The following is an 18,887-nucleotide window of genomic DNA, read 5'->3' on the forward strand; positions in this document are numbered from 1 at the left end:
CATTGAGTTGCCTCAACTCATAACGACCCTATGTACAAGAGCTCTGAAGTCTGCATGTCCTGAACCATTCTCACTGACTTCAACACACCTACGCCTATTGCTCCAGTTACTGTACCAATCATCCAGGATCTTTCCTTTCCCTCCACTCTTCTGAGCATGATTATCCTTCTCCAAGGATTGGTCCCTCCTGGCCACAGGCCCAAAGTAGGTGAGACAGAGCTTCAGAATCCTAGCATCCAAGGAGAAACTTGGTTTCACCCTCTCCAAGACAGACTTATTTGTTTTCTTGGCAGTCCATAATATATTTAAGACTCTTCTCCAGCACCACAGCTCAAAGACATTGATTCTTCTTCTGCCATCCTTAGTCATTATCCAGTTCTCTGATGCATAGCGAGTCATTGCAAAAACCATGGCCTGGATCAGGTGCATCTTGGTTTCTAAACCGACTTTATTGCTTCTCAGGACTCTAGAGAGATCCCTGACAGCAGATTTTCCAAGTGCAGTCAATCTTGATTTCCTGATTGCCGGTGCCAAGAGCGTTGACTGAGGCAGCTGAGCAAGCTGAAGCTGTTAACAATCTCAGTCTCTTCTCCATCTGTTATGAGGGTGCCAGTTGACTCAGTGAAGAGAATCTTTGTCTTTTTGATGTTGAGCTGCAATCTGTATTGAAGACTACACTCCTTGATCTTCTGCAGCAAGTGCTTCAGGTCCTCCTCAGTTTCAGCAAGCAAGGTCGTGTCATCTGCCTAATGTAGGTTGTTGATGAATCTTCCTCCAGTTTTAACCACATTCCACCTCATAAAGCCAAGCCTCCCAAATGGTCTGTTCTGCATATAGATTGAAAAGGTATGGAGACAGGACATATCCCTGACTCACTCCTTTCTTGATTGTGAACCATGTAGTGTATCCTTGCTCTGTTCTGAGGACTTTTTCCCCATCCAAGTATCGGTTTCACATAAACACAATCAAGTGTTCTGGGGTTCCTATTCTCCTCAAGGTTAGCCACAATTTGTTGTGATCAACACAGTCAAATGCCTTTGTGTAGTCAATGAAACACAGATATCTCTCTGGTACTCTTTGCCTTCTGCCAAGATCCACCTTATATTGTAATATCCCTATAATATCTCTAGTACCATGACCTCTTCTAAATCCAGCCTGCACATCTGGCAGTTCTCTGTTAATATAGTGTTCCAGTCACTTTTGGATAATCTTCAGCAGAATTTTGCTTGTGTGTAATATTAGTGATTTTGTTTGGTAATTTCCACATACTGTTGTATCACGGTTTTTTCGATCTCAGAGGATTTCTAGGCTGAGAGCTTGGTGCTCCTGGAGTGCCCCTCATATGAGAGCTGAGAAGTGTTACCTTTCCTAATAGCTCCTGTGATTGGAGAAGCACAGGCTCTCAGAAGTTCCTGCAGTGTTCTCAGGATAAATTGGGTGATGAGTAGATCAGTGGGAACAGAAGAATCTTACTCAGCTGGTTCCAAGAGAGGCAGGAGAGGGAGAGAAAAGGTTTTCGTTCTTATACCACTGTCCTTCATGTCACATTTTATCTCTCTTCTCTGCCAGTTTTGGTGACGCCTCTGAAGCTTGACTGCCTTACCTTAGGGACCAATCTTGAAAGACTGTCACAGCCACCTCACTTCTTATCCCATCCCCACTGAGTGTTTGACTTTATAAAAGTTCTTGCCTCAGTCCTCTGGAGTAGGTTCTATTTTCATCCTGCAAAGGCTCAGAACTAGTATGCCTGGTAATTGGCCAGTATGGAATTGGGCCCAAGGTATCTGTCACAGAGTTTTTTGGGGGTCACCTCAGACAAGGTTCCACATTGTTGGACACTATCTCACAGAAAGTACTTCTGCTTATGGAATACATTTTTGTAAGTATTTTCTCCCCTGCCTGGATGCACCCAAGATTAGGCCATATTTCCTTGTGCCCATTCTCTGGCAGTATTTCATTGTTGTTCATGTAGACATGAGCAGATGAGTTAAGAGAGCGCTTGGCCTCAAAGCATGAATCTGGCTTCTCTTCCAAATCTCCCTTCTTCTATCCACACCATATTCCTATCAAACATGTTTAGTGCAATCTACTTAAGAAAATAGAAAAATATGTAAGAGATTTAAGAATTAACATTTAAGTTAAAATAGAATTAAAAATGTGACCCTTTGAAAGAAGAATGTATCATTATTTTAAAAGTGTATATGCAGTGGTCTTACCCTCTGGCCCTGTCAGATCAACTTCACATGAGACGCCTCCTTATGCACAAGTGAGGAGTGTGTCTTAGGAAGCAAGCAAGAGCTCACTTGCTGGCCTCTGAGCTTGGCTGGAATGGTGAGTGACACAGGACCAGAGGTGGAGAGCAGGGTCTCCCAATGTGGGCTCCAGAATCTCCCCATGAGTCCTGGCTTCCCCGTGTGAACAGGGTGCAGTGCTGGGTGATTGTCGTGATGGGGAGAGGAGTGATCCCATGTACATACTTAGAGCAGGTGGTGCCACCAGCACTATCATCAACAGCATACAACATGCCAGTGTTTTTCTTGAAATTATTTCTGTTTTTGTGACTTTAGCTTGTTTAGGAAAACAAGCAAATGAACAAAAAAATTTTAATCCATCAAAGTCATAACATCTGTTTCAAATTACTTCTAGAAAAGTGTGTGGAAGAGTGTGGTTTCTGAAAATGACTGCACAGCACTTACTGCTCTTTGTTTAAGGCCTGTTGCTTCTTCCATTGGTGAATGAAAGTGAATTAAAGACACTTACCCTCTAATCTCCACTTAAATTCAAGTACTGGTGTTCCTAAGTACTTTTAGTAGATTAGCTATGACTTGGCCATATCACATTTGTGCGTAGTCTAGCAACAGAAAAATAAATCAGATATACAGACAAATTGTGAAAAACCAGCCAAAGTCTGTGAAATGAGGTCATCTTAATGTCTCATTGAAGTTTGGCTTAAACCTGTTAATGAAGTTGATTCAGTTAGGGATAGCAGAAAGGACATATTTTCCTATACTAATATTTTCTTAAATAGGAAAAACTATGGTAGGTAACTGACATCCAGAGTGGATCCAAAGTGTCTGTTTTCGGGAGTGCTGGGCTGTTTAAATCACAGAATGATTGGTTTATTTGTTATTATTTTGCATCATAACAGAGAGAACATTTCTTAATAATGTGGTCACTTGCTAAAGTCAGAATGGCACACCCCCACCCTCCTCTCCAGGACTGAGGAATGCCACCCTGTCAGGAGCAGGTTTTCATGGCCGTGGCCATGGCGACCGCCCTCTGCACAAAGGGACTAGCCTCCCCAAACATGGGCTCTGGCACAAACATTTGACTTTCCTCAGGGCAATAATATTAGAGCAAATTCCTTGTCTTTGCCAAACACAAGTTTCATTGTGAGAAGCCTCCAGCTTCCTTAGTGAAATATGTCTTCCTTCTTTCCCCAGAATCATTCAGTCAGGTTTTATCCCCATAAACCCGACCCTGAGAAGCAGCTTTGGAACACAGCTGCTGCTGACTTGAATTGGGTGGTGGGAAGGTCTTCCCCAGCTCTGGGTAGTGCTCACCCTTTAGGGTGACCCAGATGCCTTTGTGCTTGCTTTGCTCTGTGTGGTAGTGGAGAGACACTGTTTTTTCCTTCTGTGTGTGGTGGAGACCAAGCTGCTGGAGATAGCCACCCCCAGGGCAGTGGCAAATCAGGGGCTTGTTGCCATTCTTTCCCTGAATTGTGACCCTGTTTGGCTGAGTTTTTGGGTTAGTGTTGGAAACCATGCTGCACATATGCATGGATCTTACCAGAACACTACTCTTGTGTCCATGAGCCAGGCTTTGCCTCACCCAGCAGCTGAGTCAAATGGGTGCTGAGTCTGGTGCAGTGTGCTAGTGGCCCAAACTGGAATGGGCACCCTCTCTACACCTTTCTGGGTCTCCTGGTAGTGGTGGTTCAGTGCCCCAGGGACTGACAGCTTAGCTTATTTTCTCATCTTTGAATACAGACCCACTGCTCACTTGGTGCCTTTGTGTCCAGCTCTGCACCTTCTTGGCAGTGCTGACCCCATGACGGGGGCCAGCACACATCAGCTGTTAGCAGCATCTTTTCTGGGATGCCAGATGTCATGCCCCTCCAGGCCCCTCTTCAGCCTTGCCTTTTCCTGGCTTGTGTTTATTCCAAGGAGCATTGAGACAGTCTTTTCTTGGGCTTTGCCCTCAGCATCCTACATCACTTGCTGACTGTTCAAGTCAGCTTGTTGTCCAGACATTATAGAAAGTGCCAAAGGACTATCGAACATCTCAATTTTTATTTTGAAAAATCTTCCCCAGAACTTGATTTAGTCATATACTCGGTAGTGTTTGCTGATTTTATCCCTTCAGCTAATACATCCTGCTTCCATCTGTTGTTACCCCACAGATAGCAAAACAAAACCTTCTAGACCTTGCAATATTCTTATAACCTGTGCTATGCTTAAGTCCTTTGCTGCAGTCACTATGTCAGTCCATCTCATTGGGATTATTCCCCTTTTTCAGTGACTCTACTTTTCTAAGTTGTGCCAAGAAATCTGGAGAACAACCAGTTGGCCAACTGAGTGGAAGAGATCTATATTTGTTCCTATCCCAAAGAAGGGTAACCCAATAGCATGTGGAAACTACAGAACAATATCATTGATTTCACATGCAAGCAAGATTCTACTGAAGATTATCCAAAAACGACTTGAACAGCACATCAGCAAAGAATTGCCAGAAGTTCAGGCTGGGTTTAGAAGGGGTCGTACTGGGGCTATTGTAGATGATGTTAGATGGATCTTAGCTGAAAGCAGGGAATACCAGAAAAATGTCTGTGTTTCATTGATTATGCAAAGGCATTTGAGACTGTATGGATCATAACAAACTGTGGCTGATTCTGAGAAGAATGGGAATCCCAGAACACTTGATCGTGCTAATGTGAAACCTATACTTGGACCAAGAGGCAGTCATCGGAACAGAGCAAGGAAACACTGCATAGTTCAAAATTGGGAAGGGTGTACGCCGTGGATGTGACCTGTCTCCATACCTTTTCAACCTGTATGCAGAACAGATTATCCAGGAGTCTGGGCTCTGTGAGGAAAAATGTGGCGTCAGGATTGGTGGAAGATCTATCAACAATCTGCATTATGCAGATGACACAACCCTGCTTGCTGAAACCGAGGAGGACCTGAAACGCTTGCTGCAGAGGGTCAAGGACTGCAGCCTCCAATATGGATTGAGGCTCAATGTCAAGGAGACAAAGATTCTCACCACTGGACCAATTGGTAGCATCAGGATGGATGGTGAAGAGATTGAGATTGTTCACAGCTTTATAGTTTGCTTGGCTCCACAGTGAACACTCTTGGCACCAATAGCCAGGAAATTAAAAGACGTATTGTGATAGGAAAGTCTGCTGTTAGGGACCTCTCCAAAGTACTGAAGAGCAATGGTGTCTCTCTGGAGACTAAGGTGTGTCTGATATAGGCCATGGTCTTTGCTATCACATATTATGCATCAGAGAGTTGGACAGTGACTAAGGAGGATAGAAGGAAAATTGATGCCTTTAGCTGTGGTGCTAGACAGGATTATTGAGAGTACCATGGACTGCTAGGAAAACAAACAGATTCATCCTGGAAAGGGTTAAATCAGGCTGCTCCTTGCAGGCAAGGACTCTGCGGTTTTGTCTAACATATTTTGGACATGTTGTAAGGAGGGAGAGGTCCTTGGAGAGGGACATCATGCTTGGGAGGGTGGAGGGACAGCGCAGGAGAGGAAGGCCCTCTATGAGGTGGATTGATTCAGTGACTTGGGTAATCGGGATGGGTGTGTCGGAGGCAGTGCAATTGGCACCGGACAGAGCAGAGTTTAGGACTGTTGTACATAATGTCGCTATGAGTCGCAAGCGACTCGACGGCACATAACAACAACAACATGTCATTATGGAATCTGGATTGTTATTTTTTTATTTGCACCTCTTGGATTCTTTGTAAAGCTAGCCTGATTTTCTACTTCAGAGTGTGAGAGGTCCCTCCTTCTCCTTTCATATGTATTTTACTGTTCATTAGGAAAGCGAATGCTTTGAAAATTGTCAAAGAGCTTTTCTTCTCTTTTTTCAACAGTTGGATATTCTAAAAATCGAGCGATAGCACAGAGCTCAGGGACTTACCTTTGCTTCCTGGATTCAGTAAGTAACTCTTGTTTCATTTATTATGTGTGATGATTAAATAAAGTATGTGACCTTCCATTTTATTGTGCCTTTTGTTAAAATTGGTTGACTGTTGTTATTAGGTGCCATTGAGCTTACCTTGACTTAGAATGACCTGTGAACAACAGATCTGAACCTTGTTCTGTCCTGCATCATCCTCATCACATTGTCAAAATGCTCAAGCTGATACGGAGAAGAATGAGAATCCCAGAACACTTGATTATGCTCATGCTAAACCTATACTTACAGCAAGCAGTTGGCTGAACAGAACAAGGAAATGTTGTTGTTAAATGCCGTCGAGTCGTAGACAACTCATAGCAACCCTATGAACAAAAGACCTGAGCACGCTGTTCTTAGAGTTTCCAGAAGCAAGCCATTTTGGAAGTGGATGCCACCCATCGGGAAGCTCCACCAAACACTGTCCACCATGAGTAACCATTATTGCATTTGGCACATCAGTGTCACAGTGTTCAGCATCATAGCAACCAAGAGTTCCCTCTGTACAACAATGCACAGACCAGTGCTATACCACTTAGAAGACTGTTTGACAAAAATAATTTTTTTTGTCTTGGGTTTTTTTTTTTAAATTTTTTTATCTTTTAATGAACATTTATAGAGATTTTGGATTTCCATTCATTCATTGTTGCACTTTTCTCCCTACCCGCCCCTTCCTCCCAGTTCGCTCCTCTCCTTGAAAAGTGAAAGACAAATTCCTTCATTGGGATACAATCCCCGCCCCCCCATTCCCCTGTCCCCTCTTACCCTCTTTTTTTTATGTTGGTTTGGTCTAGGTACTGTTTATTCCTCTTTTGCCTTTTGAGAATTCCAGAGTCTGCTATGGTTTTCATTTCCACTAATGCCCCCCTTATCATTAACAGCACATGGAATCTCTCTTAGTTGAGAGAGACTGTGGTGGCAAACAATCTTGTGTGGCTTAACCAAAAAACCTAAAATATGTTGCAAGTCTACTGAAGCTCAGGAATGGAGCTGAATTGTATGTTAATTGCATGTTTAGTTTATAAGAAACTGGCACACTGTTTTCCAGAGAGACCATGTCATTTCACATTCCCACCAGCAGTATGTATGTGAGATTGGGGTCTCTGACCTTCACCAGCATTTGGGATTGTCATGTATTTTTAATTTTTAACCATTCTGGTCTCTGTGTAATAATAGCTCATTGTGGTCTCAATTTGTATTTGTTTATTAGCTAATATCATTGTATATCTTTTCATTTGCGTTTTCTCCATCTGTAGGTCCTCTTCAGTGAAATGTCTTCATATTTTCTGATGGACTTGGATTTGGGTGTTGTTGGGGTGGGTGTCCCCCTCCCCTGTTTTGGTAATTCTTTATATGTGAGCACACCTCACTTTATTGCACTTTGCAAACACTGAGTTGTTCTTATATTTTCCCTTCTACTTCTACTAATGGAAGATTTGTGCAACTTTATATCAAATGTTTTCCAACAGTGTGGGATCACCTCATTTATATATGTCACATTTTGTCACAGTTCTCACAGTCATTCAGACTTTTCCATAATGCTGTCTCATGCAGAGGAGACTCTACTGTAAAGCTGTCATCTGCTCTGAAAAACGAGAATATTCATGTGGCTCCCTTAATTGCAGTTACTGTTGTTATTATAGTCCTCAAGTTGAGTTGACCACAACCCATAGTGATCCTATGCGCAGCAGCTCTGAACCTTGCTCTATCCTGAGCGAATCTCACTGTCTCTGACACACTTACCCCAGGTACTGTGTCAGTCCATCTTATTCAGGATCTTCCTCTCCTGCACTGTCCCTCCACCATTCCAAGCATGATATCTTTCTCCAAGGACTAGTCCCTCCTGGAAACTTGCCCAAAGTATGTGAGACAGAGCTTTGAAATCCTTGCCTCCAAGGAGCAGCCTGGTTTTACCCTCTCCAGGACAGACCTGTTCATTTTCTTGCCTGTACCCTCCTTAATTCTTCTTTGTCACATATGTGGGTACAGATGTATCCTCTTTCCAATTTGTGGCTTGCCCTTTCATCTTCTCAGTAGGAATTTTCAGAGAGCAAAATTTTCAACTTTAAAATTTGTTATGATTTGAGTGAAAGTTTATAAAATGTATTAATTTTTCAATCTTTCATACACATTTTGTTCCATAACATTAATTATTACAATACCCATAATGCCTGATCATCCATATTACCTTTCCTTTCACCAATCTTAATAACTGTTTATTATCTGTTTATTAATTTTCTACTCCCTGCTTCCCATGACAGATGGAGAAGAGATTGAGGTTGTTAACAATTTCATCTTGCTTGTCTCCACAGTCAGTACTCATGGCACCACCAGTCAGGACAAAAGACAAATTGCACAGGGGAAGTGGGCTGTCAGAGATCTCTCCAAAGTGCTAAAGGCAGTCGTGTCAATCTGGAGACCAAGGTGTGCCTGATCTACACCATAGTCTCTGCACTTACTTGCTATACATCAGAGAACTGGACAGTGAGTAAGGATGACAGAAGAAGAATTGATGCCTTTGAACTGTAGTGCTGGAGAACAGTCCTGAACATGCCATGGACTCCCAAGAGAACAAGTAGGTCTGTTCTGGAAAGGGTGAAACCAACTTGCTCTCTGGAGGCAAGGATTTTGAAGCTCTGTCTCACAAATTTTGGGCACTTGTCCAGGAAGAACCAGTCCTTGGAGAAGGACATCATAGTTGGGAGAATGGGGGGACAGCTCAGGAGAGGAAGACCCCGGATGAGATGGAGTGACACAGTAACAGAGGTAATGGGGTATGTCAGAGTCTGTGAGACTGGCTCAGGATAAAGCATAGTTGAGAGCTGTACATAGGGTTACTATGAGTTGCAGGTGACTAGGTAACACTTAAGCTCAACAACTCCCTGCCTCCTCCCTGTGCCCTGTAGCCATACCAGAAGGATTCTGTCTGAAACTCAAGTGCCCATCAAGGACCAAATGAGTAAAGAAATTGTGGTACCTTCACATATGCCACACTAAAAACCAAAGAATTTATGAAATGCTGTGTAATGTGGATGAAAATGTTAAACTTTAGAAGAAATCCAATTTAAACATTTTTTTTTCTTTTATATAGATGATGCTTTTGCTGTCAAGTTTAAGAAACATTAGATTCCCGAGGTTGTGTCCTATATATTTTCCTAAACATTTTACTTTCATATTTAGCTCTGTGATTCATGTGGAGTTAAATTTTGTGTAATGTGTTTTTGGATTGCAGTGTTGTTTGAGATGTTTGGCCACTGAACAGCTAGCTCCTCTGCACCATTGCAAGACTGCCCCTCTTCATTGAAGTGCTTTGTAGACCTTTGTATGGGTCTGTTTGTAAGTTCTTTGTTAGGTTCCCTTGATCTCATTGCCTTTTTCTTCAGCAGTCTGGATTTCTGTTACCAAAGAATAAATCTTGGGAGTCAGGTAGAGTGATTCCTTCTACCTTATTCATCTTTATCTTGATATTTTCAACTATTTTAGGGCCTGTACTCTTCCATGGAAATTTTAGAATACGTTACATCTACAAAGATTTTTGGTGAAATTTTGGTAGGAATTGTGTTAAACCTGTGTATCAATCCAAGTGTAATTAGCATCTTCACTCTGTGGGCTTCCATTCACTGAATAGAGTCTCTTTACTTACTTAGATTGTCTTTCATTTCAATGGTTAGACTTAAGGGAGGCTAGACTTTATGAGGAGGAATGTTGAATCAGGATTGGAGGAAGACTCATCAACAACCTACTTTATGCAGATGACACAATCTTACTTGCCCAAACTGAGGAAGACCTGAAGCATTTGCTGCGGAAGGTCAAGGACTATATAGTTTCAATGTGGATTGAAACTCAACATCAAGCAAAGATTATCATCACTGGGCCTAATGGCAGCACCATGATAGACGGAGAAGAGATTGAAGTTCCATGTGACCCAGCTGTCCACTGCTTGGGATATACCCTGAAAAAATGACAACTGAGACACAAATGGAGACCTGTACACCAGTGTTCATAGCAGCATTATTCACTGTCACAAGAACAGGAACCAGCCCAAGTGTCCAATTACAATTTAATGGATTGAGAAATTATGATACATTCACACAATGGAATACTATGCAGCACATAAGAGCAATGATTTTGTAAATTACTACCTGAATTTGGAGGGACTGGAGAACATTATGCAAAGTGAGCTAACTCAGTCCCATAAGGACAAATATTGTATAAGACTTATTGTAGAACAAATTTGAGAATCTAAGCTGGGAGGGTGGGAGTAGAAGGGTGGGGATTGGTGGACGTTAATCATAGAGTTGCACAATTTGATGGATGGGGGATTAAGGAGATGGAAAAGATCTGGTGTGAAAATGTGTGTGAGCTTTCTAGTAAACCATTAAGAAGAATAAAAAAAGAGAGAGAATGAGAGAAAACCTGAGTTAAAAAGTGACTCACATGCTTGTTAACTCCAGGAAGCAATTCCTGAGCTCGTGGATCGGACCTGAGACTGGAGGCATTTCCTGACTGATACTGTTAAGAGCCTGACGAAAGTAAGATTGGCAGGTCAGAAGGAAGCCTGCTGGTTCACAAATTGGAGGTCAGATGACCAAAGCTGAATGCAGGATCCAAAAAAAATCCTAGTTGTAAAATCTAGTAAAAAGCGGGAGAGTTCATATACATTCACTTTAGGCTACCTCCTTGAAGAAATTCCTTCTGGATTTATAGCAGATCTCACAATGATGGTGTTTGCATTGTGTCATATCTCCCCTTGGGGAATGACTTTATCATTTCTGCTACGTTGGCATACGACCTTAGCCATTACAGTTGCTACCTTGTTGAGAATTTTAACAGGAAGTCTCAATAGGTATTACATTCTTGTCAGATGACAGTTCTGCATCAGCTGACAATTGATGGCTTTTGTATGTTTACTGCTGTATTTTTATAAGACACCTAAGTTAGGACTTAGGTCAGGTGGATGCCTCCCAGGGGGCCCTTGTGCTCATTTGTTTTCTAGCCATTGAGAGGGTAGACCCCTTCAGAAGGAAGTAAGAGGACACTACTTAAGTGAGGGTTTCCAAGATAATGAAGAGTACTCTCAGTCTCTTTTCCATTAAACATTTTGTCCAATCCACTAGTAAGTGAAAATGTTGACTCTAAAATTTTAGCAGTTGTTTTCACTTCTCTTTCTTGGTCTCTCCAAGGATGCAGGAGACAGTAAAATATGGAGAGGAGGAATAAGATTGGGAGCCTCTAAGTATTTCTGGCCCCTGAGGGACTGTGGAGGACACTGTTATCACTGTGCTGAGAACAGCACCATGCTCAGTGGTTTATTAAATACACATGTTGCCAGATAGATGAGGGTCTTGTCTCTCTTAATTTTTCTATCACATCTGACTGTCATATTTGTCTGTCAGTGTTAACATGGATCATTTAGGAAAGAATGTTTATACTGGTTATGCATAATTAGCTACAACTTTGGGAAGAATTTGTAAAGGTGGCAGCAGATGAGTGGATGCAGGGTGTGGTGGGGAGACTGAGTTCATTTTCTAATAGTGCTGCCACTGGGAATTTTATCTACAGAGCAGCTGTCACGTGAGCTGGAGATAGCTGCTCCCAGTAGACCTGAGAGGTGCAGACAGGAACGTGGATGGGGGAGAAAGGGCTGGCTCTGGGGACTAGGATTTGAAATCAGCTCTTCATTCTGTGGCTGGCTCCCTCTTTACTGAAGAATGTTGACTACAGCCTGGATAATGTTTCCTGTCTTATGAACAAGCAGGAAGCACTGATGGCTTAATCTCTAAGGAACTGTGCACCTGACCCAAAGGACACAGCACTCAGGTGGTTGGAATTTACCAGATGACCCGTCTCCTCTCACCTGATTTAGAGTCTCAGAAAACCTGATGGAGCATCAACTTGGGTTGGTTCTGACTCGATGTCAAAGAGTTGAGTTTGTTGAGTTCTGAACCAACAGTGTGCTGGAAATCATACATGTTTTCATGTGAGAGTGTTTGTAACACGAAACAATACCTGTTGCTGTGGAACTGGTCCAGGCTCATTGAGACCCTCCAGCAGGTATCTGAGGCTGTACATCTTTACAGAAGGAGGCTGTTTATCTTTTTGTTGTGGAGCAACTGTGAACTTAAGTTGTTGATCTTTTGGTTGTCAGCCCAGCCCAGTATGCTGAAAATGAAGATGTGAAGCACTAACTGAAGAAGATCAAAAACTATGGACTTTAGTATGTATTTAACCTCAGCATAAAAGAAAAATCTTCACAACAGCATCAATAAGCAATATCATAATAAGAGAAGAAACAGAGTTGTCAAGGATTTTACTTATAGTTGGATCCACAGTCTGTACCCATGGAAACAGCAATTAAGAAATCAGTTGGTACATTCCAGTGGGAAAATCTGCTACCAAGACCCTCTTTAAAATGCTGGAGAGCAAGGATGTCAATTTAAAGACTAAAGTTCTCCTGATCCAAACCATGGTATTTTCCATTGCTTCATGTATATGTAAAAAAGTTGGACAATGAATGTTATGTGCCAGCAAGTCGCCTATGACTCATAGCAATCCTATACAGAACAGCTTTGAAGCCTGCCCTGTCCTAAACCAGTCTCACTAATTCTGACACACCTATCCCCCAGTGACAGCATCAATCCATCTCATCCAGAGTCATCTTCTCCTGTGTAGTCTCTCCACCCTTCCAACCATGATGCCCTTCTCCAAGGACTGATCCCTTCCGGCCTCATGCCCAAAGTATGTGAGATGGAGCTTCAAAATCCTAGCCTCCAAGGAGAAACTTGGTTTCACCTTCTCCAAGACAGACCTATTTGTTTTCTTGGTGGTCCATGGTATGTTCAAGACTCTTCTCCAGCACCACAGTTTGAAGGCATTGGTTCTTTTTCTGTCATCCTTAGTCATTGTCCAGTTCTGTGATGCACAGCAAGTAATTGCAAAGACCATGGCCTGGATCAGACGCACCTTAGTATCTAGACTTCATTGCTTTTCAGTACTCTGGAGAGGTCTCTGACACCAGATTTTCCCACTGCAATTTGTCTTTTGATTTCCTGACTGCTGGTGCCAAGAGTGTTGATTGTGGAGCCGAGCAAGCTGTAATTGTTAACAACCTCTATCTCTTCTCCATCTATCGCGGTGCTGCCAATTGGCCCAGTGGTGAGAATCATTGTCTTCTTGATGTCGAACTGCCATACTGAAGATAACAGTCCTTGACCTTTTTTAGAGTAAGACTCATCAACAACTGACATTATGCAGATGACACAACTTTGCTTGCTAAAATTGAGGACAATGAATAAGAAAAAGGGGGGAGGGAATAGTTTATGCCTTTGAGTTATAGTGTTGGGGAAGAATATTGACTGTACCATGGCCTGACAAAAGAATAGACAATTCTATCTTGGATGAAGTAAAGCCAAATTACTCCTTATAGCAAAGATAGTGAGGCTTTGTCTCACACACTCTGGACATGTTGTCAGGAGGAGCCAGTTCCTGGAGAAGGGCAACATGATTGGAAATGTGGGTGTCAGCAAAAGAAAACCCTCAAGGAGATGAATTAACACAGTGACTGACACAGTGTGGGGCTTACAGGACAGACAGAGGTTTGAGCTCATGTTCTTAGGATCTCTATGAGTCGGAGCTTATTACACTGCATCTTAAGCCCTGAGGTGTTGGGAGGGCTCTTAGGTAGCCCTGGGAGGGGCTGTGAGGTAGCTAGCTCCCACCTCTGCCTTCCACTGTGAGCATGACTTCTCTTACACTAGCATAGCTCTGTTCCTTTCCCACATAGTCTTCCTCTCCTTTTCTTGTCTAAGAAATTGATCTACTTTCACAGGCACAGTCGGTGTCTTCAGATTGTTCTAGGACCTTCCTCTAGAGGCAACAGAGAGCCTTCTGCTGGGACAAAACTTGAACTGGCATCCTAGAGAAGAAGTGTGTGCACTGTCCCATAAGTGATGCATTATCCTGTTTGAAGCGATGCTCAGCGACCTAGACTCCTTCATGATATAATGTTCTATAACCCTGTTTAGATGGGTAGAGAAAACTCTACCTTTCCCCTTACTATTAATTAAATATTTATTGTTGTTGTACTTTTGTGCCATGAAGTTGGAACTGATCCATAGCTGACCCTCCAGAAGGTTTTCAGAGGCACAGGAGAAGACTGCCCATCTTTCTCCCTCAGAGCAGCTGGTGAATTCAAACCGCACGCCTTTGGGATTGCAGCACAACTTCTTACCACTAGGCCACCAGAGCTCCCCACAGCTTTATTAGCATTAAGAAATGAAAGCCTTGCTACTTTGACCCTTCCTTGAAGAATGGAGACTTAGGTTACCAGAGCACCTGCTGAAGCCCACTACAGTTCTCCCACACTACAGTTCTCCCACAGGTGCTTTTGCCTTTCTTCTTTTTGTTTTTAAATATGGAATGCTTCATGAATTTTAGTGTCATTCTTGTGCCAGGACCATGCTAATTTTCTCTGTATCTTTCCAACTGTATATGTGCTGCCAAAGTGAGCACTTTCCCTTCTTCTTGATCAACTGTCTACCTGAAAGTGAGGGGGAGGAGAAGGAAAAGAAACAAAATTATGAACTTGCATTTCAGACCCATGCCCAGTGAGATTTCAGCTGGCTCAGGAGCAGTACCCTGTGATCGCAGCATTCATCTGTGACCATGGCTTAAGTAGCACCCACCTGACCAGATTGATCCTACCATGGGAAGTATAATGGTGGTCTTCTATTGACAAATCAATAAAGATCTGTGTTTGCAGACACTTCTACTTTTGTCTTTGTGAAAACAATTTAATATTGCTATCCAGGAAGGTTTTTATGAACAGAGACAAAACAAAAAATAATTCAAGAAAGAGGCTTGTGTATCAACTCTGAGAAGAAGTCTAGGCAATTACTAGAAGTAGATAGAGCTTCCAGTGGTTTAAAAGATTGCTTAGTTGCTGTTAGGTGTCTTTGAGTCAGTTCCAATTCATAGTGACCCTATGTAAACCAGAAGGAAATGGTTTGGGGCCAAAACTCCAGACTAGTAACTTGCAGTTTGTCCTAAGGTGTTGAGACACCAAAGAAGAGGCCTGGCAACTGCATGATGGCAATATGGGAGTTATATTAAGGGGTTACTTACTAAGACAGTGGGGCAGGAGAAGGGTTAGATTCAAATCTCATGTCATGTTGCCAGGACCCCCACCTCCAAGGCCACCACTCAGCAGGTAGAAGTGAGCTAGTGGCAGGCAGGAATCTCAGCCCTGTTCAGCCTCTGTAGAAACACTGCCCAGGCCATTATTGCTGTATCTGAGCCACTTTTGCAATCAGTATGTCAGTCTATCCCACTGGAGTTCTTTCTCTTTTTTATTGATCCTCTGTTTTATCAAGCAGGTTGTCATCTCATATATCCAAAGTATGTGAGATGAACTCTGGTTATCTTCACCTCTAAGGAGAATTCTGTCTGTACTTTTTCCAAGACGCATCTGTTTATTCTCTTGACAGTCCATGCTGTGTTCTGTATCCTCCAGCTGGGCACTCTTATGTGTGTTTGTTATGTTTGACAAGCTATATAGTTCTTGCCCAGTGCCACAAAGCTTGCTTTTCTGTGTTTGTCTTTTTTTTTTTAAAAAAAGGAACTAATGCTATAATATTAGTTGTTGTCATTGTTGTTGTTGTTAATGTGCCGTCGAGTCGCTTCCGACTCATAGTGACCCTATGTACAACAGCCCTAAACCCTGCTCTATCTTGTGCCAATTGCACTGCCTCTGACACACCCATCCCGATTACCCCAGTTGCTGAATTAATCCACCTCATAGAATTAATCCACCTCTTCCCCTCTTACGCCATCCCTCCAGCCTCCCAAGCATGATGTCCCTCTCCAAGGACCTGTCCCTCCTTACAACATGTCCAAAGTATGTTAGACGAAGCCCCAGAATGCTTGCCTCCAAGGGGCAGCCTGTTTTAACCCTCTCCTGGATGAATCTGTTTGTTTTCTTGGCAGTCCATGGTACATTCAATACTCTTCTCTAGCACCACAGCTCAAAGGCATCAATTCTCCTTCTATTGTTCCTAGTCATTGTTCAACTCTCTGATGCATAACAAGTGATTGCCAAGACCATAGCCTGTATCAGATGCACCTTAGTCTCCTGAGTGACCCCATTGCTCTTCAGTACTTTGGAGCGGTCCCTAACAGCAGACTTTCCCATCGCAATATGTTTTTTAATTTCCTAGCTACTGGTGCCAAGAGTGTTGACTGAGGAACCAAACAGACTAAAGCTGTGAACAATCTCAATCTCTTCACCATCCATCCTGATGCTGCCAATTGGTCCAGTGGTGAGAATCTTTGTCTTCTTGACATTGAGCCTCAGTCCATACTGAAGGCTGCAGTCCTTGACCCTCTGCAGCAAGTGTTTCAGGTCCTCCTCAGTTTCAGCAAGCAGGGTTGTGTCATCTGCATAATGCAGATTGTTGATAGATCTTCCACCAATCCTGACGCCACACTTCGCCTCATAGAGCCCAGCCTCTCGGATAATCTTTTCTGCATACAGGTTGAAAAGGTATGGAGATAGGACACATCCTTGGCGTAAACCCTTCCCAATTTTGAACCATGCAGTGTTTCCTTGCTCTGTTCTGATGACTGCCTCTTAGTTCAAGTATAGGTTTCGCATTAGCATGATCAAGTGTTCTGGGATTCCCATTCTTCTTAGAGTCAGCCACAATTTGTTATGATCCACACAGTCAAATGCCATTGCATAATCAATGAAACACAGATAGACATTCTTCTGGTATTCCCTGCTTTCAGCTAAGATCCATTTAACATCAGCTACAATATCCCTAGTACCATGACCCCTTCTAAACCCCGCCTGGCCTTCTGGCAGTTCTCTGCTGATGTGCTGTTCCAGTCCTTTTTCGATAATCTTCAGTAGAATCTTGCTTGCGTGTGAAATCAATGATATTGTTCTGTAGTTTCCACATGCTATTGGGTTACCCTTCTTTGGAATGGGAACAAATATAGATCTCTTCCAGTCAGTTGGCCAACTGGTTGTTCTCCAGATTTCTTGGCACAACTTGGTGAGCACATCCAGGGCAGCATCCATTAGCTGAAATACATCCATTGGTAAACCATCTATTCCTGGGGCCTTATTATTTGCTATTTCTTTCAAACCTGCTTGTACTTCTTCCTTCATCACCATAGGCTCTTGCTCAAATGTTATTTGAAATATTTTTCTTTTTATTTCAAAAGTGTTCTCATTTTAAAACTTAGAGTGCCGTGACTGGAGTGCATGTTCATCAGTTTCTCTGGTTTATTCTCTGACAAAACTCTCTGGCTCTAGTCCCAGTCTTTCTGTGGTCCCGTCTGTAGAGTTGCCTGTTCTCATCAGTACAACATTCAGCATTTTGAGACTGTTTTTTGTTTTTGTTTTTTTTTTACTTGCAATCCTGTTTTCAAAAGTCATTCACGTAATATATAGCACTCTTTCTTTTTTATTGTATGTTATATCATTGTGTGAATATACCTTACTTTGTTTACTCCTTTGTTGGTTGATATAGATTCAGGTTGTTTCTTTTTTTTTTAATTTTTTTTTATTGTTGTCATTTTTTTTTTAATGTGTGTACCGTCAAATTGGATCTGACTGGTACAGGAGGCGATTGATTGTTCCTCCTTCTTCAGCAGAGCATCTGGTGGATTTGAACCACACACCTCTGGGATTGCAGTGCAGTTTCCTGCCACTAGGCCACCAGAGCTTGCCAGATTCAGGTTGTTTCTAATGTTACTTTGAACATCTGTGTACAGAGTTGTGTGGGGATATATGTTTCATTTCTCTTCGGCATATTCTTAAGAGTGGAATTATGGGCATATATGGTAACTCTATGTTTAATACTTTAGAGAACAGCCAGAATGTTTTGCACAGCAATTGTACCATTTAACATTCTTACAAAATATATGAAGGTTATTTGATGATTTTTATACTATTGTAAATTACACCATTTAAACATTTTTATAGCTAATTTTTATCTTTTAAACTAGAAACCTTACTAAATTTACTTTTCATTTTGCTATTTATACTGAGTATCTTGGGTTGCTTATGTGGGCTTGGAGTTGCAGTGCCAACACAAAGGCAGGTGGTTCAAATCTGCCAGCTGCTTCTTGAGGAAATGATGAGCAGTCTCCTCCTGTACACTTTACAGCTTCTGAAAACTCTGTGGAGGACCAGGTATGAATCAGTTCCAACTAGATGGCCATGGGAGAGAGATGTGTGTGGGATCATTGCCTCTATGGCAGACAGCAGTGCCTTGTTTTCTCCTCCTTCTAACCTTTGTGTCTATTATTGTTTTTCATGGTAATAGACATTCAAATCTCCTTCTCAGTCACAGAGAGATGGGACTTATATAGGTTATGGGTACGTATGTGGTTCACTGATTTTTTTTTTCATCTTTGAGCTTTGGAAGGATATCAAGAATATCATCCATGAAAAATGCAAAAAGGTCATTATAAAGACAGAAGAAGAAAAGACTGAAATGGATATCAGAAAAGATTCTGAATATTGCACTAGAGCACCAAGAAGCCAAAGCAAAGGGAAGAAATTAAGAAGTAAAGGAACTGAGTAGAAAATTTAGAAGGGCAGCATGGGAAGAAAAAGCAAAGTATTATAATGAAATGTGCAAAGAACTGGACCTGAAAATCAAAAGGGCTGTACTCAACT

At 42.2% G+C, this 18,887-nt stretch overlaps 1 protein-coding gene across 1 annotated transcript in view; it reads left to right on the forward strand.

The window, feature by feature from the left end:
- The window catches only part of B3GNTL1 (UDP-GlcNAc:betaGal beta-1,3-N-acetylglucosaminyltransferase-like 1), a 136,892-nt gene that overhangs the window by 17,660 nt on the left and 100,345 nt on the right, over positions 1 to 18,887 (forward strand). The window contains exon 4 of the mRNA XM_006886301.1: positions 6,117 to 6,181. Within this exon, the coding sequence (XP_006886363.1) occupies positions 6,117 to 6,181 (65 nt within the window). The remainder of the gene's footprint in view (positions 1 to 6,116; positions 6,182 to 18,887) is intronic.

Source organism: Elephantulus edwardii, unplaced genomic scaffold, assembly GCF_000299155.1.
Source record: "Elephantulus edwardii isolate Elephantulus edwardi_28Jun2011 unplaced genomic scaffold, EleEdw1.0 scaffold00048, whole genome shotgun sequence".
Taxonomy (NCBI): Eukaryota; Metazoa; Chordata; class Mammalia; order Macroscelidea; family Macroscelididae; genus Elephantulus; species Elephantulus edwardii.